The following is a 24,085-nucleotide window of genomic DNA, read 5'->3' on the forward strand; positions in this document are numbered from 1 at the left end:
TTCTTTTTTGTATGTATTTATTAGATGCTGTCATGCTATGAGACAGCCTGGTCCTTAAATGATATATTTCTGTATTCTGTTGTCAAGTGCCATACTGTTTGCACCATTAAGTAAACGCCTTCTAAAGATGCCCTGGGGAGCTATTACAGAGCAGTATGAATAATATAAATTTCATATTTTGCTCTTCTGTCATACATTCTCTCTGGCACAAAGGCACATTTAATACATCTGACTACACAGTTTTCATAGGATGTCACGTTCATTTGGTATTTCCTAAATCTTTCAGAATACTACAAAAGCTTATCTGTGGCCACTGATAGTAAATTTTTAAATAAATTTCCTTCACTTTAGTTCAAAACAATTTCATTTGTGGTGTCAGTTTCAGTGACTTTTTCTGATGAGTTTTAGGCAAATATTTGCTAAAAGCAAATCTGGCATGCATGAGGTTTGGAATTTGTTCGGAAGTTGTTTCTAAGCATTGTTCTTCAGCAAGCAGGGAACAGCAGTGTGTAACGGCTCTGAATTTCAGAAGTTAAATAGTAAATGCAGATCTTCCAGGGATAAGTTTCCAACCAATCCAAACTGAAATATACTTACATCAAATTATTCAAAAACATTTAAACCCCTGAACAGATGCAGAGAAGTGTCCTGTTTGCAGAACATTCCAGAACACAGAAAAGGCTTGTGTATTACAGACTCTATTTTGAGTTAAAAAAAAAAACAAACCCCAAACCCAAAACAAAAGCCAAACTACCTCATACTTACGAATTACAATATAAAATATAACGTTTTATATCACTAATCTAGTTTGGTGTGGTATATATGTGTAAGCAACTATAAAACTGTGCATGTTACTTGGTAAATGATAAATGAGCACTATAACATGCCTTAGGACTATCAGTTTACAGCTTAAATAATTGAATAATTTTGGAAGATACGTTAATTGAAGGAAACTGTAATATATTCGCTTGTATTTATGGAACAGAGGACGAATAGATTGTTTTATTCAGTTCTTGTATTGTCACAGTCCTTGTGTCTCAGCTGAATTGCATTGGCTTAATTGATACTTAACATGGTAATACTCCACATGCCAAAGATAAGGTGTCAGATCACTCTTTGTCAGATACTCTGTCTAAATGCCTGAGAACAGAAAACCATGGACAATATCAACTGGTTTTGTCTACAAGACAGTTTTAAATTTCAAATTTTCTGGGTTCCACAAGCTTTCACTTCCCCAGCAGGTGGTTCCATTATTCTGAGCAGATCCTCCTCTAACTTTTAGAAATTCATCTCTGGATGCTAACTAATCGCAGCATTCTGTCAGGTTGGGGTGTTGCATGTTAGTAATGTGTTTAGCTACATCTATTACAATGGAATAGACCAACTTTATTAGATGGAATTAAATCACTTAAAAGTATCTAAGAAGGTCTGCTTATAAATGGCACAATAGATAGTAATGTAGTTTTCTCATATGCTTTTGGAGAACTTCCTTCGTCCTCTTGTGGAACTCATTTAGCGTTCCTGTACTAATTTAGAGGAATGTATTTCTGTTCGTCATTGCCAAATGGTATCATCTGGTTAATTAGAAGGACCTTTGTGGTTCAAAAAATGTGAACATAAGTACAAATTTCTCTTTAAAAGATACTAAGGTACATGATAGAATTATCTGTTTCCTTACTTAGTACTCCAGGAAATGAAGACAACTTTTGCTTTATTCCTGTTTATATTGCATATGTGGGAACTTTTAAACAGACAAATGAGAACAATACTGTTCATATGCCTATTACTTTCCTTTTCTTCATATACATTGTGTTTTCTTAGTGCTTGCATACATGTTTTCTCCTTAATTTAACCATACTGGTAATTTCATGTGTATTTAACAGAAGGCCGCATGGAGAAATTATGATATTTGAAAGCTCTCACTTCTTTAAATGCCCAAGTTGGTTATTTCTGTGGTTTCTGCATAGCTGTACTTTTTATGAATCTTGGGTTTACTTGCTTCACTGCAGGACATATAACTGAGAATCAAAGCTCTGCTTGCTCTACTTAGCAGATGAAACTATTGAAGCTGAATTTTTATAGGTCTCCAGAAAATCATGTGCCTATCAGGTTTCTGTTGAATCTAGTACAATTCTGGACAGAGTCCTTGAGGGAACTCTGCATAACCTCATGTAGCTTTCTGTAGTAGGGAGTTTTGTGTTCAACTGATTGTTGTAGCTGGAAGCTTAAAGCGTGTGTGGTTCTGGAACGAATTTGGAGGAATGAAAAATAACTCAGCTTATGTTGTTAATCAGTCCCCTCTCTGGTCTGAGACACAGAATGATGTGGCAGCTACCGAATCTGTAATTCTTACTGTAGCAAGTTTCAGTGCAAAATGAAATAATTCGTTGTGCATGGGGAAAAAAGTATTATTAATCGAAGGTTTTGTATGATAACAATCTGTCTGTTATTGAGTTTCAGAAAGTTGGATAGTTTGACTTGGGAAAAAAAGAATTGGCACTGGGTGTAGCAGAGTTAGTGTAGGTGGTTACTGAGCCTGAAAAACATGCTTCCTTATCAGCAATAGCTACCCCGTATGACTTCAAAGAGTCCTACAAGAGGAATACCAGGAAGAATATGCTCCTGATCATAAAGCTGAACTTATATTTAGGTCTTCATGACATGCTAAGAAAAAGGTTTTCTATAATGTCTCTCTCTGCTTCTTTGTCCTTTCCCCTGCCTCCCTAATAAGTACTATGAAGGCTTAAAATTGGTATTAAAATATTTAAGACTGTCAAAAATGATGTCAGTAATAAAACTTTTCCCTTTCATAGTATGCACTATACTGTGTAAGTTACTTTTTTTTTTTTGCATATTTTCCATGATGGATCTGAACAAGGAATTTTACTTGTATTCCAAAGAAATGTCTGTATTTGTGAACTGCAGAATGAAGATTGCCTCTGTTCTCTGAATATGCGTTGCTGGCTTTTTTTAAATTAGGTCTTGATGATTGCCTCCAACAATACATAAAAAATTTTGAAAGAGAGAAGATCAATGGCGAGCAGCTGCTACACATCACTCACCAAGAGCTTGAGGAACTGGGAGTCACTCGCATTGGCCACCAAGAACTGATACTGGAAGCAGTGGATCTGCTATGTGCATTGGTAAGTGATTTCTTGCATCGCTCATCTTAATAATCTGGGTTTATAAATTTCCAAACCAAAACTGAAATAATGTAGACTGCACTCTATAGCTATATGCTTGTACAGACACAGTGGCTTTGCATCGTTAAAGGACAGACACGTACAGGCTTCTTTCAGCTGTAAGGAGACTATATATATCCATTTTATGATCATGTATGATGGTCTTTTATTGCTCTTATGCTAACTTTCTTGGTCTTGTATTCAAACACTGTTGACTATCACTACTGGCATCCATATGGTTCTGTAATTATATGCCATATGTGCTCATGTTTCACTGAGATTTGCCACACTATACTAAACCAAGTAAACCTGAGAGTTTTAACCAAGCCAGCATTCAGAAGGATGGTGCTAAGGAGCCGGAAGGTAATGCTAATTAGACTGGAAGATTGTTTAAAATTACCTTTAAGACAGGACTGGAATAATAAAATTGACTTTATCTAAAGCACAGGCAGTGTGTCAGTTTTAAAGTGGATTGTGTTTTCATTTTTTTTTTAGCAACCTGCAAGTATCCAAATTTGTAACAACACCATTTTTTTGATATAACAGATTATTAGTTCAGTTAGCCCTTTATTTAACAAAGTATTTGATATCAGAAAATTCTTTTTTCCTCTGTTATTTAATTCCTGCCAGCTAGTAAAATGCAATGCATTAACTTAATTCTAAAGGAAAAATAATTTTGTGTAGGTTAACAGGTGAAAGGATATTGAAAATACAGAAGAGTAGTAAAATTACACAGGTAAATTACACATGACAATCCCAGTATTTTACTACTTTATCAGGAGTTCTGATTTGCACAGCTTGGGTTATCCTGTGGGATTTTGTTAAGATAAATTGTCTCTAACAGGGAAACTGGCACTTAGCAGTGAAATAGAAAACAAGCAGGAAAAAAGCATTTGGTCAAAGAAGAAGCAGTATGAAGTACCTTTTATTATGTGCATGCTTCTTACGAGTGCCTCTAATTGGAAAGCATACTTAACATAGCTCAAGACCTACTCTTACGAACTAGTTAACATATATGTCAAATCAGGGAGATGCTTTTGGCCTTGATGCTGCTGTACCTGTAAACTAGTGCATACTGCACAATCCGACAAACTTCTGCGTTTTGGAAATGTTTAAAATAAAACTCAAGAGTTTTTCCTCTGAAACATTGTTTTCTGCATAACAGGAACCTAAATACCTCACAATGTTTCGTTCACTATAGAACAGTGCCGTGCTATGCCCTGGCACTGGTCAGAAATAGCAGACTGAAGAAGTTTCCTCTGGAAAAAGAATGCCCTTCAGTCAAGAATGCCCGTTAGGAGGACCCTTGCTGATTTTTTTTTTTTTAATATTTTTTTTTTCTTTTTTAAACAAAGATACTGTACCTCTTAAATGATGGTCCTGCTGCTGGTCAATAATGCAGCTCTTCTCTTGCTGTGCCATCTCATGACCTTATTTTTTCTTTTAAAGTTGGATGGGGATTTTCCAGCTCCCGCTATCATTTATTTAGCCTCCTGCCTTTAAGCCCTTACCCTTCCTTTCTCACTCTGTCTCTAAAATGCCTGCTTCCCCCCCCCCCCCCCCCCCCCCCTTCTAAATTTTTATCTTCCTGCCCATTCCATGTGCTTTCTGCTGAGTGAGGCTGCTGCCTGCGGCTCTGCTCTTGGGGGTATTCTCCTGCTTCTGACATTTCTGCCTTGCTGCTGTGCACAACATATTCTTCAATACTTGCAGCTTCTCACTGAGCCAGAATCATGAGTAAAGGTTTTACAAGACTAAGTATAAAATCTGGTTTTAATCTGTAGTGATTTGTAAAAATTTTAATCTATATAACCAAAAAGCATCCTTAAGAATTTATCTCTTTTTTTTTTTTTAAATAATGGCAGTAACTGAATGGTAGGAGACCTTATTAATGACTGAAACACTTCTAAAATACTACAGTTGCATTCTTGTTCTGTGCTAAATCTTGAAACAGTAATAGATTATTGCACTAAAATCTGACTGCTGGTTAAGTGATCAGTGAAAAATAGTGAACTGGAGTTCATCACTAATGGATTTTTAGACTAGCTAGTCTGAAAAAACAGAGGAAAGACCTGATTTTAAAAGTACTTTTAAAAAAGGGGCGATATAGGGATATCTGTATTTTGCTTATGCTACTAAACAGGCATTAACATGCAAGAAATGATTTGAATCAGAATGTGTTAAGGAGCATGTGTATTTACCCAATTTCCTGAGTCACATTACAAGCAAACTTAATACAGTTTATGGGCAGCTAGAATGCAGCCCCAGTCAGTAAGATGTCAATAATTAACACACTGTGTGTGTGTGTTTGTATCTAGGCACAGTGTACAGAGTAAGTATATTTGTAGATTCATGTATACATATACTTTAAAAAATTTTTTTCAGGACTTGTTATCAAAAAAAATTGAGAGGAAACGTCAATTCAAACAATCTGGTCCTGAGCTGCACACTGGAGGGCTGGTAACAGCAGGAGCAATAGTTTGTTCTGTCCTTCCATTTGCCCCGTTCGGCACGGCATGTGTTCCCAGTCCCACGCTGGCAGAGCATCCACAGTGCTGTGCACGCTGTGTTTTCTTCTACTCTGGATCACAGACAGCTGCATTCCTGTTGATATCGATATATGTCAGTGCTGCTTTGTACTCTGCAGATCACCCACTCACCGGGCCATGTCAATGAGCATCGATTTCCCCCTGTCCCCCCCCCACCCCGTACATGCATTTCTTAATTGATTTCTCTTTGGCAATTGGCAGTGTCCGAGTTCCATGACCTATTTCTTCCAGGCAGTATTAACAGGATGTTCCGCTCCATCTTAGCTAGAAGGGTTGTGTAACGCTCTAAGCAGAAGCAGCTCCAATGTACTGTAGAAATCTCTCAGGTAAGCTTAGGCTCAGCGATGCGTCAGGAATTCAGCTGCGCGTTGGTCATGAGCTGAGCTGCGGAACAGCTATGTTGCTTCAGGAAACCAAGAGAAATGCGACTGTCTTAGCTCAAGCTCTTGGAACACACTGAAAGTCCATGTTGCGATGCTGTATTTTCCATATGTGCTCCCTGAGGGCCTGGCCATCAGCCCACTGGCTTTGGGGGGCAGGGAGTACTTTGTTGATGGGGTCACACGTCGGAGAGCGAGGCCTCTGCTTCTGCCGTAGTGGTGCAAACCATTACACAGCACGTACACAGCTAAACGCTGACCCGTAATTAGGGTTCAAAGTGCAAGAGAAAACTAAAAGGAGACACCTCCTTGTTTTTTCTTCCCCGTCCTAAACCAGCTATTAACTGGACTCTCAAATGCAAATTATTGAAGGCAGGGAAGGTTTAGTAGTACACGTTTGCCTTTGGTATAATTTTATATCCACTTTTCACAAATAAACATGAAAAAAATGACCCCTAATACTATGTCTTGGTTAATTGATTCACACCATCGTATTATTTCTGAATGAAATCAGAAGAGATGTTACTAATATGTACAATGACAGATGATAATTTTTCTTTTGAAAGAAAGCGGAATTCAGAGATTTCTTTAACTGGGTGTTACATATGGGAATCCTATCTAGAAAAAATTCTACACTGGAAGAACAACTGCAGTAGGAAAGGAGGAAATGTAAGAAATATAAACAAGGAAAAATAAAAGGATCTGATACAGCCATGCATAACAGAAGTGGCAATAATGTGACAAAAGTATATGTGTTTTACATTAAAAATTAAATATTTTTAAATTTTAGAATAATCTAGTTTTTGCAAACGGTAGAATTGAAGTGCAAAGAGTGAGAGAAGCCTCTACTGTAGGAGGCAAAGTACTGGCACTTCCCTGGGATTGCTTAAGGTTGAATTTATGTGCTATGAAAGGAAAAGTCATAGGTGAGCCGTACTTTCAGCTTCGATTCTTTGACCATTTTAGAAAGACGTTTTTGAGTTGCATTTTAATTGTGAAGAAAATTGGGAACGATGGCTGTGTGAGGGGGGCAATGCTATCTTAAACATCAAAGTCCTTTCTTACTAGTGTGGTCAGAAGCTGGTCTGCAGTTATTTATTTGAAGTGACCTAAATAATGCCTATGGACTAAAAGGTGCAGGCCATTTAGAATTTGGAGAGTAATTTTATTAAAGCTGAATTACTAATCCAGATATGTATTGGAGGACTACTTGCACAAAGGTATTGGCTGACTCTGACAAAGCTGTCGGGCCTGGGGAAAATAATTCATTGGTAAACACTAAAATATATTGGAAAGTAGAAAAAGGAGTACTTTTGAGGTCAACATGGGTTGCTGTTCAAATCTATGCAACTAAATTTAATTTAATTAGAACAGTATTGGAGTTAGTACGTTGTTAAAGCCCACAGAAATTAAAATATAAACAGTCTAGTGGGAAGAAAGACTTTGATACTGAATGGAAGAAAAACGAATGTAAAATGAAAAGCATGCTCAAATATAGATTATATCTAAAGTAATTAAAAGTACTGTTAATTCATAGGCATTCAGCTAGTGAAATTAGGCACTGTACTGTGATAGCATTCAAGGAGAAATAAAGATTAGAAAACTTCTCTCTCTGCAGTTACTGCAAAAGCTAGCAGTCCAAGCAGGATAGTTTATTCCTCTAGAAGGCAAACTAAAGTCACCTGTGGGTCAACGTGTTTATAGCAACTGGCACGAGTTGAATTTGATTGCATATTTACTACCTTTTTTAAACAACGTATGGGACATATGGGGATTTTTTTCTGTAACTTCTTTCTAAACATTTCTTTTAGGCATCTCTAACAAAATTACAACAGTAATAGTATTTTGTTGGCCAGATGGAAAACCGTCTGCAATAACTTATGTATGCCATGCTGAGGAGGAAGCAGCCAGTCTTTCACAGCTGTCTGCGTATCTGTTGATAAGGTTGTTTCTTCTGAATTAAAATTATTCAAGTTTTGCTTAAATTAATAATATTTTTTAATGGCCATACCTGCAATGATCTCTCCTGAGATCTTGTTCATCTTTCGTTCTGCTGCTGATACACTTTTCGATTTGTCAATGCTGTGAGTATATTGGGAAGTATTTTTTCTTACTTTACCTGATATGTAATCAAGTTTCATTTTTACCTAGTGATTCGATATGTCAGATACTTGTTTTCAAAGGTTATTCAAAGGTAATTATTCCAGACTGAAATCTTCATTTTATTTAAATATTGATGCTCAAATAGGTGGAAATAAATCTTTCTTTGAAATGGAATGCCATCTCTCTTGGTGAGAGATGAAGAGATATTCCATCTCCTCAGTATAATAAGGAACCTGGCACACATGTTATTTTTGTCTATACAAACATATACGCATCCAGAGAGCTTTATTAATCGCAATTGGAAAAGAAGTTCAACTTTTGGCAGTCTAGTGTTATTTATTATGCTGTGCCAAACCATTGAATTAATACTATTGAACGGGTTAGCTAATTGTTTCACATATTAGAAAGGATGTATCATCTTTTCTTTAGTCTAATTAGCTGCTCTATTCTCTTCTAGTCTTTCAAATCATGCAATTTGGAAAAATAAACCATTTTAAAGATTCTCTGTTGTTTTTTCTCATTTTAAAGTCACTTGCCAGTTTTTGCATTTTTAAAAATCATTTAGGATCAGGACATTGAAGGAAGATAATGAAGTTTGTACAAAGAGTTTGTACTAGCCTAAAGTAAGCCTAAGTAGTACTTTTGTTCACAGGTATTTTACACACATCCGTGCTTATTAGTTTTGTCATACCGGTGAGAAGTTGGAAATGCAGTCTTGCTAATCTGGTATGCTGAAAAACGAGAACCTTGAATGTAATTATGTATTATTTGTGTTGACTACCTAGCACAAATGAAGTTCTTTAATTGTCAAATCACCCGGTATTCCCTTACGAGATGGAAAGTTGTGAGTGGATATAAGAACAAGGTAGAGGGTGATTTTTCTTGATGACTTCTCAGTTTTCCCTGCAAGGACCACTATCTCACACGAATTGTTCCATAGTAGCACATGGTTTCCAAGACTATGGCTTGCACAGTAAGAATATTTTGGAACACCGTAGTTTTATAGTACCACCAATGGCATTGTAAAGGTTTAATATGTAAAATTTTCAGAGGTACCCAAGCACAGGATTGTTTTGAAGGGAATTTAGAACCTCAGTGACATATGAATTTTTGTGTGTTAAGTTGCATTAGAAACTTAGACTTGGGCTCTTTTGAAAACTTTATCCTACACGAATTTATCATTCTTATACAGAAGTCAAGGCCATAGAACCCTCTGTTTATATGCTGTCTGCAAGTCATGTAGCCAAAGACAGATTGGAAATGGTCCTGTTCAGGTATTCCGGTATGTATGTGGTCTGTTGTCATAAGACGAGGCGTATGTACTAGAAATAGAAGAACGGGGTTTAGCTGCATTTTACTCAAACTTCAGCTACCTGCCTACAGTCCAAAAGGAGAAGAGAGAGCAGTGAGTGGACTGCAGGTCAAGTGAATTCCAGTAGAACACATCTAATTATTTTCCACAAGTAACGCATCCAATCTTTGTAGTATTAGGCTGTCAAACTTAGGAGAAATTACCTTAGGCTATAAGTATTTCTGTGTTCTTCCTACTTAAGGCTGGGTTTATGTTTAAAAATAAAAAAGTCAGGTAAAATTCAAATTTACTGTATTGACTGCTATTTTAATTCCTTGAATTTATGTACTTCTGTTGCTTGTAGAACAAGACAATGTGTTTTTCCTGTCTTTTGACATAGTTGAAAGATATCCTCATGTCACACAATAGTTCTATTTGACAAAATAGGGAGAAACATGTTCTGTTCAAAGTGTTAAATCTGTTCGAAAGCTTGTAATTTTCTTCTGAAAATGCATCTGTTGAAGTACCAGTGAGAATGAGGTTATTAATCCATTGCAGGCTAGGCTGGTGAACAGGCTATTACAGGAACTACTGCATGCTTCTGAAAAATGAATGTACTTATTTCCATTTATAAATTTATAAAATAATCTATTTATAGTTATCCATTACTGTATTTTATGTCTGATTATGTGTCTGGCTAAACTCAGTGGTATTCTGTCAATGAATGTTTTATTCCTTTTCATATTATGAGTTACTGTCACTCACTGGTAGAGAACAGCACACCGTAACGTGTACTGTTAAATAGTATTGCTACTTATTAGGCCAATGCAGTAGCAGAGATGTATGCAAATGAATAGGTAGGCTAATGATATGGTGCTAAAAACCCCCACGTGTCCGATGCTGGTAGACCAGGGCAGGAGGGAAAATACTGGCTGACATTCAATCCGAATGGTGTTGGTATATGTTATAATTTGTGTATATTCTCCTGCCCCTGGATTAGGGGGTGTTGGTGGTACATTCATTTCTGGCATCATTTAGGTTTCTTTTGAGGTTTAGATGTGGAAGATAATGGTTTTGTTTGGAATTTCAGCCCTTCTGGATGTTTGGTTTCTTGAAGGCTGATGATGGCGATCACAATTACTGCTAGGGAAAAAGGAGGGGACAACTTCCCTGCACAGTGGTAAAAGACAAACCCGTATAGTAACACTCTGTCCAACTTCATGGTTGTTTCTGTTGAAACCAGCTGCTGTAGCACTGCGTGTTACTGTGTTAAGTGAATGTTTATTGCGTCTTTTGCTCTGGTTTCTTTGTGTTGCAGAAGGCATCCTTTACTACACAGTTGTCTAGCTTGCCAAAACCACTGGACAGCAAAAGGCTGGAAGCCGGCTTCTGGTTTTTAACCTCATTCCCCTGCTGTCTTGCTCCGATATTCTGAATTGCTCTGTGTAAAATCACTTGTGTCCCAAGCCACTGACTAGCCAAGATTTGGATACTTGATTTGTCTGCGGCAGTGTGGAGATACCCTGTGGTCTCCTGAGGATACTTACCTAGCCTTTGTGGCCTAATTATAATTGACATCTCCAATTAATTTATATGAATTATTTTTTTCCTAGAATTTCAATGTGGAGTGCATGGAACTGCCTGCTAGTGACACTAAAGGATTTAAAAAGAAAGATGATGGTAATGTTTGTGTCCTGCATCACCTCTTACCTCAAGATAAAATGTGTTACTAGATCTCTACATTGCTTTTGATAACATTAGGGTGCATTTGATTAAAGCTTTCCACAAAAAGAGATTCTCATAAGTGCTACCACAAACAACCTCTAGGAGATAAAATAGTGGTTTACATCTTTCTTTTACCATTTATGAATGATATTTGTGGGGGACTTTGAGCTGAGAATGCATTGATGTTTTCACAGGGCCTTGAGGAAAGTGGGTGTTGAATTTTTTGCAAAACTGTAAGTACAGGAAGAAGAGCCAAGTGTTGTCCGCCTTGGAAGGATGAAGCTCTAATTCAAGTTGTAGTGTGGGAATTGGTGCAAGCCAGGTTTAACTTTTTAGATGACTCTGGTTTTGTAACGACATTTATTATGGTGTAATACTAGTAGCAATGCTGTCGTACAAAAACATATGTAGAAAATGATCAGCTGTCATAGCCTCTTATTTTAGTAGTCCCTGCTTTTATGGAGAATGCCATAGGCTGCACAATATAATGTCTCTAGTAGATGTGCTTTTCACAGAACAGTATTATGTTATGTGGTGCTTAACACTAAGCAGCTGTATCTTTCATTTGTGTAAAAGGGGGCATTGATTTGGCATTTTTAGAGCTTTATAGCCTGGACATCCATATTCATATAAATGTATACAGCAAAATAAAGTACAGTGGAGCTTTCATGAAAAATGACTTAGATAACTGAATCTTGAAAGGAGTGTTTGGGTGAATACTCTAGATTTTGAGAGGTATGAAAATATCACTGATTCTGGATAGTTCAGAAACACTGGCCAAATTTATAAATCTAGTCAGACATGTTTTGAGATTTGGCTGTGGACCACATTTAAGGTTTTTTTCATTTTTGGTAGATACATTAGATTTTGGAACTGATGAGAACTTTTCTGTGATTGAATATAGCCCAGCTCTGACAGTGGGAATTCATCGCTCTGCTTTCTTTGTGGGCTGGCATAAAACACAACTACTGGTTGTTGGTGCTAATCCGCGTTAATTTACAGTGCTCAGACGTCCATGTGTGCACCGACTTGTAAAAACAAATCTCATGTCAGTGACTTGGATAGTCTTTATCCTTCTTGTTTGAATTCTTCATGCACAAGAAGGGGAAAACTAGTAGTGGCAGAAAAGTTCTGTTTCAATACTGGTAACTTTTCAGTTCTACATTCTGTTGTCTTGTGTGTTATCCATACTGATTAGACAGTTACAGATATATGCTTCGTATTAAGTAGTTCTCACTGCTGACTTCCAATCACTGGCACAATAAACATGGCTGGCAATTACTGGCCTGTTCTCATCATGAGATTTGGAAAAGTTAGCGCTCCATTCAGTAAAGCATAAAAATACAGATCTTGCAAAGTACGCTGTGATTTCATAAAAAGGCCACTAAGACACCATCCTTTTGTACAAGAGATAAACTCAGTAATTTTAAGCTCTGAATTCTGGAGTGCTCAGTGGTGTCTCTTCCATTCTGATCTTTTATTGCAAACACAAAAATAATACATCAAGCCGGGTATATGGAAGGAAAACATACTGTTTTTTCTAAAATCATGACTCGCTGCACAGAAGGCTTTTACGCTTTCTGTCAGAATCTAGTATATGTTTTTTGTGTATTGTTACATAAGAACACTTAATTGTATACCGTTGCGTTAAACATTTTGATATATAGTTTAAAACCATTAGCCAGCTGAAACTGATAACTTGGAATTGGCATGCTTTATTGAAAGTCTTCTCCAAAGCTGTTTCAATTCCCATATGTGTTTGGGTGTGAAAAAGATCCAAGTGAGAATAATTCTCAAAGCAGATGAGGTCTTTGTGACTGCATTGCCTGTGTCCGCACCAGTTCATCCCTCTACCAACCTTAACAGGTTCTGAAAGTTTTAGCCAGCCTCTGCCAAACCTGACAGAACAGTAGGTCCACAAGGATTCCTGCGAGTGCTGGGGCAGTCGGGAGGTCGCCAGAGGGGTGTAGCTAAACCGGCGACTTTCTGGGAGAAAACACCCTTGGTCTGCGGGGAGAGGCATCGGCCGTATGGCCCACGGCAGGTCTGTGCGGGCCAGGCTCTGCTGGCTCCCAGAGCCGGTGCCGCCAGCCGCTGCTCTGTGCGGATCGCGTGGGGGCAGTGGGAATGAACAGGGCGCAGGCCATCGAAAGTCAGGCCTCTTCAGCACCCACCGTTGTTCCTTATGCTGCAGTTTTAAAGCAGCGTGTAGAGATACCTGTGTGTGACTCCTGGTTTGCCAGGACTGCGGTAACTTACGCTTGTGGTGTGCCAGCGCTGCGAACCTCAGAGCTCGAACATGCAGGAGGTGAAGGACAGGTCATTGGCCAGCCCCAACTAATGAATATTGATTCAGACCTAGGTAATTACATTAAATAGTAGGGGGAAGGTCTGTTAGATTAAGGGGGTACAGGATTCTGGTTTTGGAACGAAAAGGAAGAGTAGTACAGACTATTGCAGGAGAAGTTTTTTCATTTAATGGGGAAAAGATAAAGTATTACTCCACTAACATAAAATTTATATTTCTTTAAAATTACCCAAAAACTCAGTGATAGACAGAAATTTTCTTAGTTTGTTGATGTGTTCAAAGTCTTAAACATTAAAGAAATTGTTGTCTCTGTAAAGATCTACTTGAAATACATTGGTAATTCTTAGTCTTTTAATGAAAAATTGCACTACTACTTCTATGGTATTTTTAAAAGTTAGGTATAAACAGCAGTATGAACATTTAAAATTAGTTTTTAACCTTTTTTTAAGGCTGTAGATTTTTTTTTTTTTGCTGCAAAGGATTATATTTTATTTATTGCTTATGTGTTTTAGCTGCAAAAACTTTCCCTTGCAGAAAGCAACAGCCCATTTTTTCTTTAGGATCCTGATTTGAAATCTGTACTGAATGATGCAATGTCTGTTGTATTGCACTGGTATCAAGCACTATACCACAGAGATTCTCTGTGCGAAGGAAGTACAGGGAGTACCTCAGTGTAAGCTGAGGATGATGACATTTTCCCTATGATGGAAAAAACTGAAAAATTGCTTTTCCCTTTTGCAAGGAGCAATTTCTTTAAAACTCCACAGTAAGTTCTATTTCGTACCACTCTGTGTTATAATATCAATTGCTATAAGCTGCCTGAATTCCTGAGTGATTACCTGTGATCAGTTATTGTTATAGATAAATTCATATGCATGCAGATGTTTATATGTATGCATATACATATTCATATAATTGTTGACAGTGAATTGCTTGAGCAGCCTTCAGCAAATTCATGATAAAAATAGAATATGAACTTTTTTCCATGTTCTTGTTAATGCCCATTCAAAAGAACCATGTTACTAATTTAATTTTTGTATGCTGCTTTCTGGATTGTTATGAATATATGTAACATATCTTTCCCAAATTCATATAATTTTTACATGGAACTACTGATTCTGCAAGAACCTAAGCTAAATGTCTGACCCAAGTGAAACAGTCAGTGACGACATTGTATTTCCAAAAGACAAGCCTATCACTTATTCTCTCAACTTTGAATAATTCACTACTATTTAAAATTCTAATTTTGCATTGGTACTGAATCTCTTATCCTTCATTATCTTGCATTTCTGCCTTAAAATTCATTTTAAAAGCTACTTAACAATATTGAAAAATTAGGCTTCTTATGATTGGATGGTTGGCTCTTACACAAAACTGATTTTTAATAAATAACCAGCAAAAGTTAATTGTTCACAAGTTTTTAGTAACAAACAATCAAGGCTTGTGGTTATTGAACGGTGTGCTACATGTGTGCGGCTTCGTAAGGTTTTGCTGAGAAAGATGCAGCACGTGAATAAAGATCAGAGTGCTAGAAAGGTATAGTATAGGCTTGAGACGTTTTGTCCATGTAATAAAGGCAGTGGAGTTCCCTGGACTGGCAACAGGAAATTTGAAGAAGAATTTCGGTGTACTTCAGGTATTTCTGAGAGAGATAACATATCAGCAGTAGCATGCAGCATGGCGCACACTGGGAAAGAACAGTTGCAGGCGTGGTAACCACTGGTGCAGGCAATACTTGGTAATCATTTTTGAAAGTCAGCAGATTATAGTCTAATATGGGTTTGGAGGTAATATATACTAGGTCCTCCTTTAGTCTTGTTTATTTATCACGGTATCCCCAATCAGCATATTCTGCATAGCTTGTTTTCGTACACATATGGAAGAGGTCAAGCCATCACAGATGTCTGGCTCACATATGGGGTTTTTTAATTGAAGCCGTATGCAGATCAGTCCTTACTTAATACCGAAGTCAAGTCATTGGAAACAGTTTGTCTTGTGATGTGAAAAGAAGCCACGAACTAGACTAACCTCGTTCAGCCTTTCAGGTCTTTCTTTTGTGCGTATCAGGAAAGAAACGCTGCCACAGCTTTATTTTCCTGCTGGTGTTGTATCTGCGAGTTGACATTGAGGCGGTTAAACATGATGTCAGCTTGGCAGAGGACAAATGATGTACGGATGGTGCAGTACATTCGCTGTTTCATGTTAGTATGCTTATAAGGTTTCATTATTTCATGCTGCTTTAATATTCAGGTTTTGCTCAAAAAATGAGAAAATATTAAATGCATTTTGGAACTGAGATAGCTTTTTAAATGCAGATTCACTTGTAGGGAGTTTAGATCTACATTCTTTGTGAAGATAGAGTAGAGTAGAAAATGTGAATTAGAAGTACAGTGGGAGAGCAGTTAGGAACAGCTCAGAGGGATGCTGCTGAAGTTCAAAGGAAAAGTAGTGGAAGCGTTCTCTTTCAGAGAAATGAAAGTACTCTTTTAAGCATAGGTTAGGATCCATTTCTCCTGGTTCTGACACTGACGGTTCGTTGTTTCCACCAAAACAAGTCTATTGATGGTTCAGACGTGTAAATGACCGTGTTCCACTTTATAACTGAAATGAGACACGAAATGTCTCCTAAAAGTTTCCTTTCTCAAAGCTTTTGTGAGAATGGGCTTTAAATAAACAAAGAACTGTTTCAATGTTTTAGATGATTCCAAGCAAAAAGTAGAATATATTAAAAAAAAGCTGATCCTAATATATCTTTAGATTATTTCAGTATGACAAATATCTCTTACATCTAGATCATATATTTTGATCTAGAAAATACAAAAGTTTGTTTTGACTGCATATTGTTTAATAAAATCTTAAAACATCATCCCTTCCTACTATCATTCTATAGTCCTGCTACACACCTCCAGTCTGGGTTACAGTTTTAAGTAGTTATTTATTAAAAAGAAACATGTATATGATACATAGCAAGGTATAGCTATTTAGACTATGTAAAAACAGGAAAAAAATTCAAGTACTTGCTGAATGAGTAATCTAAAACCGTGAAGTTTTACAAGTTAAAAAATACATAAATGAAATCTCTTCAAGGGGCAGAGAAAATAAAAAGAAGAAAACAGGAAAAAGTATATGGAAGAAATTAAATTCAGATATTCCTTGAACACGGCCAGGAGACTCAGAGAGTGGCATTATCTTTAAAAATATATTTGGATGTCTTTCAAAGTGAACCTTCTGTATGTTGAAAGTCTCTCAGACCAGTGGCCCAAGTCATCTGGGACCAGATGTTGCGACTGAGGCATTTTTATTTACATAAAAGTACACTTTTTTTATGCTTAACATTATTATGGTAATAAGCAGGCTACATAATTGAATAGTAGATTTCATGTTTTTACAGATCTTAACCAAAAATTACCTTGCTGATGTGTCATGATGTCCTGAATCATAAAGTGTGAGCACATAGTATGGTGAGAGATAATTTAAAAAAGCATTTTAAGAAAATGCATACTTTTCACACTAATTAACCTGACAGAAGTGCTTGTGTATTTGATTTGTTTAACGTTGTAGGACATTTTTAAATGCTTATGCCGCATGTAGTGAATTTCATTTTGTCATACCTTTTTGTGTTTGATGCTTGTACCATAGTAAAATATTCTCATTCTCACTCCATAGATAGATAGGTGTACGTAGATAAACAGAAACGTTAAGATGTTCCAGTTTATTGAAGCTTACCAAATTAGAGTTTTTGGATATTACAGAATTTAAATCACGCTGACTTCATTAAGGTTAAGCAGACCAAGAAAGCTGTATACCGTTTGTTCAGATATCTGTAGCAAGAGCTGCAACGTAAAAGCGACTTAAAAAATGTTTAGGCAGGAGATAAGAACACCAGTTAATTCTTGATCATCCTAACTATTTCATGATAGAAACCAGTACACTGTACGGTTTTAGCCTGGCTCATACTGGGTCAAGTCTTGTCATAATCAGTGACCCTTCTGAGATCCAGGAGCAACAAATCTGCATACTGTATCTGCGGTCTGCTCTTGATCATCTGTTTTCCATAGTCTTTTCAAGGTCCAGTCTAGCCATATATTTTTTTATGTGTTCTGCAGGAATATAACCTCATCTTCTGCTTTTCTCTAAGTCAGTTCCTCTTTCCAAGTGTCCAGTCATTTGACTCTCTTAACACTTAACCATAATTTTAACAATTTATTTAAATACCATATTCTGAAAAAAGTCCCCGTTTTGGTGGCTGGTCTTATGGTCTTTTTTTATTCTGATTTTTAAAGGAAAGATTATCATGTTCTAATTCTTATCTGAAATCAGAGACGCATGGCTTTTTCAATAGAATTACTTTTCAAGGCACCTTAATTATGCTTGATTACATTTTACGTATCAATTACAAAGGAAATTAGAAAGCTTCTTCTTGAAGTTAAAAATATAATGCAAATGTGAAGTTTTTAAATGAGGTTAAAATATTTAATCTTAGCACTATCTACTTAATGAATCTATTTACAAGATAATAGCAAGGTATAAGAAGTGCTTAGAAGCACTGTGACAAGTTCCAAATTATAGACTTGGGAGACAAGAAAGAGTCGGGACACAATTTGCTCTGAAAGGTAGAATAATTATAATGGAAGGGAGCACCAGGGGGAGGAAAGTTATGCATAGAAAAGAATTGAGATGTTTCAGATAACATACTCTAATTTGTATTATGATGTTGCATATTTGCATAGTATTACCATAGTTATTCATAAATTCCATACTTTTATTTTTATTAAGTATCATTGTTGTGTGCACAAAAAATACATTATAATACTGCAGTTTAACTGTCATAAGAAACTGATAGTCAGAAAGATCGTTTTTATTATATAGAGTTGCTAATTTACTGATTTAGTAGCTTTTAAAGAAAAAGCTGAAACAAATTTGGATGGTGTTCTCCTTGAACTGCAGTCCCCAGCCATTAAGGTGGAATGCATTTTCTTAATAAATTTATAGTTCACAAAACAACAGTTGAGGATTTTATATATTTTTTAAATATGTAATTTATTGAATATTTTAGTTTAAATAGCACATATTCAGATGTGCTCTCTAATTTTTTCCCTTCCCTAATGCAGAGCAAAGCAAATCTGTTTAGTAAGCTAGGCTTCTTTTGTAATTTAAGAAATTGATCCCAATTAGTATCAAAATAGGTATAATTTTGTGTGTTAATGTATTTCAGTGTGCTGTGCAGCACCTCCTTGCTATAAAGAAACTGGAACATCATTATAATAGTAATTCTGCCAGACATTTACTGCAGACAGAGAAGTTAAACTGTGCAGGAGTGGGGGTTTGTGATAAGACATTCTGAGAATTAGGTCACGTTGGGTTCAACTGCCTCTTGTTCAGATGCCTCACTCCTTTGCTCACAGCATACGTGATTATGAACATTACCCAATTAAAACACTACTGTGCAGTGACGAATCTGACACGGTATGAACTACATCTGACACAGAGCTTCCTTAATAAAACTTACACTGTTCCTTCGACTTCTTTTGTTTAACTCTTCATTAAGTCTTGTCAAAGCTTGCATTTTATTATAATCTCTGTCGCATTTTTACCATTCAGGAAATGTGTTCAGTTTTAGGTTCCGGTCTCTAGACCTGAACTTGTGTGCTGATTCATATGATCACTGATGGATTTTGTTAGCTGGTTTTAGATGGGGGACATTTTTAGGCATCTCATATAAGACTGCTCTCAGGGTACGATTGGAGAGGGTGCATTTGATGGAGGGACTATCAGACGGTTAAGGAACTGGCTGGATGGGCACGTCCAAAGCGTTACAGTCAGTGGCTCAGTGTCCGCATGGAAACCAGTAACAAGTGGTGGCCTTCCAGGGTCTGTACTGGACCAATACTTTTCAATAACGACGCATACAGTGGGATTGCATGCACCCTCAGCAAGTTTGCAGATGACACCAAGCTGAATGTTGCAGCTGATACGTTAACGGGAAGGGATGCGGCCCAGAGGGACCTTGACAGGGTTAAGAAGTGGGCCTATGTGAACCTCAAAAACTTCAACGAGGCCAAGTGTGAGGTCCTGCCCTTGGGTCAGGGCAATCGCCGGTAGCAGTATAGACTGCATGGTAAACTGACTGAGAGCAGCCCTGCGGAGGAGGACTTTGGGGATACTGGTTGATGAAAAATTGGACATGAGATGGTAATGTGCACTTGCAGCCCAGAAAGCCAATAGTACCCTGGACTGCATCAAAAGACGCGTGGCCAGCAGGTCTAGGGAATCGATTCTCCCCCTCTGCTCCACTCTCATGAGATTCCCCCCGGAGTACAGCATCCAGCTCTGGGGCCCCCAGTACGAGAAAAACAGAAGTCCAGAGGAGGGCCATGAAGATGAGCAGCAGGCTGGAACACCTCTCCTATGAAGAAAGGCTGGGTTTGCTTAGCCTGGAAAAGAAAAGGCTCTGGGAGACCTTGTTGCTGCCTTTCAATACATAAAGGGGGGTTATAAGAAAGAGGGAGAAAGACTTTTTACCGGTGCTTGTAGTGACAGGACAAGGGGTAATGGTTTTGAACTGAAAGACGGTAGAGTTAGATCAGACATAAGGAAGAAATTTCTTTACTCTGAGGGTGGCGAGACACTGGCACAGGTTGCCCAGAGAGGTTGTGGATGTGCCAGCACTGGGAGTGTTCAAGGTCAGGTTGAACAGGGCTCTGACCAACCTGATCTGGTGAAAGAAGTCCCTGCCGATGACATGGGGTTGAGTTGGATGCTCTTTAGAAGGTCCCTTCCAACCCAAACCATTCTGTGATTCCGAACAAGATCTCAGCTCTGGGCCTTCAGACGCTGGTCATCAGCAGATGGTCACAGGCAGTGAAGCACTAAGTTTTTCCCCAGGACCAGGCATACAACATGTTTAGTACAGTGACAGGTCAGTAAAAAAACCAAAAAATGTATGCTGTCAGCACGAGGTATGCCAAAGGTGTAACTGTTAGCAGGTTGCAAGTCAGGTATTTTTGTTTTCCTAGCTGCATACCACTACAACAGAACTTTAACACTACTAAATATAATACACTAATTGCAAGGTATTATTTATTCTTTCTTTCGCTCAATTTGTCACTTCATTTCACATAGAATACCAATCTAGAGCTTCTAGCACCTTATCTGTAATGCTTACTTAAAGTGGGTCATATTCTGTGGAACCAAGGTTTAGTACATACTTTTAATTTAACATTTTAAGTGTTATAGTAAAACTTATTTACTTGTTAAGATAATTTCATAAGAAGGACCATTGTTATTTACATGAAAAATTTATTTTACCTCCTGCAAATTGCTATTCATATAAAGGACAGTTAGCAAGTAAATCCTTTTTAAAGAGGAAAAAAGGCATGCCTGACTGAAATGCAATGCCTCACACATTTTGACGTCATACTGTTTTGATAACTTCGGTTTGAAGTTTTATCTTAAAAATAACATCACAAAATGTTAACAGATCTACCTGATGAAATCCAGGATGTTTGTAGAGATAAGTATCTTAGAATTAGGTTTCTGCTGTGTTTTCTGTTAGCCTCTTAACCTTTAAATACATATCTCCAGAAAGGAAATTAAATAAAAGTGTGTTTTGACGGTTTTCATTCTATTTAAGTGTCAGAACTACTTATGCTAAAATCATAGTGTATGATTATCTTGAATTTTTGCTTTTATGGAACAGGCTGTGTTTGCCTGCTTTTATTCATTAAGTGCTAAATGACTATATGTTGCCACAAACACTGTAATTTTCATTGCGAAGACAGGACCTTTGCAGGCGCAGCATACGCGGCGATGTAGACAGCAGGGAGTTGTGGGATCCCATCTGGCACGTCACGTTTTCCCAAAGGAGATTCCAAAAGCCCAGAGCTGCTTTGGGGAATTTTCTTTCCCAGCCATCCCAGAGCCCCGTGCTGCAGCCGTGCCCCAGGGAGTCAGGTGGGGAGAGGTCCCGTGCTGTCGGATGGAGAGCATGTGAGTGCGGGTCCCTGGGGAACAGGAGAGCTGGCGGGGCGAGCAGGCAGCTGGGAGGGACCAGACCTGCTTCCCCAGCAGAGGAAGGGCAGAGCATCCCCCCAGAGCTGCATCACACAGCGCAAGACCAAAATAACTTCAAGTCAGTTTATGTGTAACCTGAGAATGGGCTGAAAACCAGTCTGTAGTGGGGAAGGTGTGCCTGAAGGTTGAGCTTTTAAATGAATTTCCTAATCCTGCTCGCTATGCAGTGGTGCTGAGGCTTGGGGGAGCAGCCTGCTGCGCGGAGCGTGTTGGTGTGTTGGGGGCAAAGGCCCACCTCCTGCACGGGTTTGCTAACGGTCCCCAGCCGGTGTCTGAAACCGAGACCTGCCGCTGTGGCTACCGCCGCTGGGCTGGGCTGGTGAGTGCTGGGGGGTCTTTTAGTTTATGCCTGAGACATGAAACAGGGAGCATAGCGTGGTATTTAGGTTGCGGCATTTTAAATGTCTGAACACAGTGAGTTTCGCGTAAGATGCTTGAATTTGTCAGGGTTGTTTCCTTGAGTCTCCTCAGTCAGATCTGCTCTGCACTTTAATTTCTCTGAGCTGTTCAGCAAAAATTGTTACATTCTCAAAATATCACCTACAGAAACAGCTGTGTGTGCATCCATGTGTTTACACATACTTATACATGTGTCTACCCAGACTACTTACATGAATGGCAACATCAGGAGAAAGTACTATAATTAAAAATAAAGCTGTTTTTAATCTAAATTGAAGTCCTTACTTAAGCAATATAAACTAGCTAAAATTGTAACCCGTGTCAAATAAACATCAATGTGCATACGTTTTTTTTACCTCTGTATGTCATATTATAGCAAAACAATTTCATATATCAGTACCTTTAACTTTATAATGCTGTGAGGGTTTTTTCCCATAGAAGGAATAAACTATTCTTACGTTGCAGGTATTTCCTGCTTTGCTTTTGAGCTTCAGGTGTTAGTGTTCACAAAAAATTGATTAGCACTTAGCATTTTTTTTCCATTTTAATTGTTATTTTTATCTTAATGTTTGTCACAATAATTTGGCCTATTTTATCTTGGTAGCTAAAATTTTCACAGATAGTTTTATTAGCATAAAATACTAATTTGTGATGTTATTACATGCTTGCAATAACATGAAAACGCCCTAAGCCATAGCTGAAAATTTTTTCACTCCACTTCTTTGAAGGTGTAAAAAACGCAGGTGTTGTATTGTCAGATGTATAAAAAATTACTCAATTTTCCTATTTTCATTTAAAAATGGAACTTCAGACCACAATGTGTATACAAAACAAGCTGAGTTTTTAGCTGGAATTTTGATACAGGCACAGAATGGGAGGGTTCATTGTCACAGTTTATTTAGCTATTTCTCCATTTTGGATTTATGACATTAAAAGGAAGAAAGAGCTGTTTGGATGAAGATTTTCTATTTCTGATTTTCCAGTATGTATTTTTAACTATATGGAATATTCCACAAGTTATCTCTTACATCATATCTTCCACTCTGCACTAGTAAAAACAACAGTCTATTTTAGGTTGTTCAAAAAAACTTGGTATTCTCTCCTGTCTTCTGAATTCGAGTGCTTCTGTCGGCAGCCACCTGTTTTTTCTGTAGTTCAAAAAAAAAAAAAGATCAACTGCAAAGGCGCTGGAGGCGATCAGTCCTGTCTCTTCCTCTTGCCAGCCTACAACACCCCTTATCACCAGGAACACTGAAACTGGCGCCTCGGACGGAACAGGAGAGGGGAACTAGAGGGATGGCAGGAATCCTCACTGATAGCTTGAAAATCAAATCAGAGAGTGAAATTGCTAAAATTGAAAACTCTGTTTTACAGACAGCAAGCAGACTTAGCCTTGAAGGGACATCAGTTGTACATCTCACTAACAAGTGTCACTTCAAGCACAGCTTCATCTTGGCATTATTACTAATGATCTTCTATAATAAGCTTGTCCGGCTCTGATCTCCTATTTGTCTTTAATTTCTGCCTCCTGGAATCCTCTTTCCAACTGCTGTCATTGAATAAAAGACATCAGGAATTGCTGAGCTCCAACCTGAAATGTACTCCTGAATCAGTCTGTCACTGAACAAATCAGGTGTTCTCTGTGTGTGAAGGTAATAATTCTATCATATATTACTCTCAGTGGATATACAGAATTTCATATCTTTTGGTTTATACGAAGATGTTTAGGTAAACTGATTGACCACTCACATCTTTCTGTGTTCAAGATGTGCTGCTACTTTGGCCCTGTCTTCCAGCAGTCACCCTTTCTGCGATATACCTGTCCAGCCCGGTTTACTGAAAGGGAGTGTAGTCAGCTTTAGTCTACTTTCTGTTCTCACTGAGCAGTTGCACCATCCAGATTTCATGATAATTTGACAGACTGAACGGCTGCGTAGTTCTAGACAGACATTGTTTGGGGTTGCTTTAATAGTCCGTAGTCATTCTCCAAACCTGTATGTCCATTTCTGCTAATAGAGTAATCTGGTAGAAATGACTGTACAACAACCTTAAGCATCATTAAACAAAACTAGGGA

General features: G+C 37.8%; 1 protein-coding gene across 1 annotated transcript in view; it reads left to right on the forward strand.

Annotated features, from left to right (window-relative positions):
- LOC142363111 (connector enhancer of kinase suppressor of ras 2-like) overlaps positions 1-24,085 on the forward strand; it is a 212,282-nt gene that overhangs the window by 67,916 nt on the left and 120,281 nt on the right. Inside the window, exon 2 of the mRNA XM_075435506.1 lies at positions 2,980-3,143. Within this exon, the coding sequence (XP_075291621.1) occupies positions 2,980-3,143 (164 nt within the window). The remainder of the gene's footprint in view (positions 1-2,979; positions 3,144-24,085) is intronic.

The sequence above is a fragment of the Opisthocomus hoazin genome, chromosome 14 (genome assembly GCF_030867145.1).
Source record: "Opisthocomus hoazin isolate bOpiHoa1 chromosome 14, bOpiHoa1.hap1, whole genome shotgun sequence".
In the NCBI taxonomy this organism is placed as follows: Eukaryota; Metazoa; Chordata; class Aves; order Opisthocomiformes; family Opisthocomidae; genus Opisthocomus; species Opisthocomus hoazin.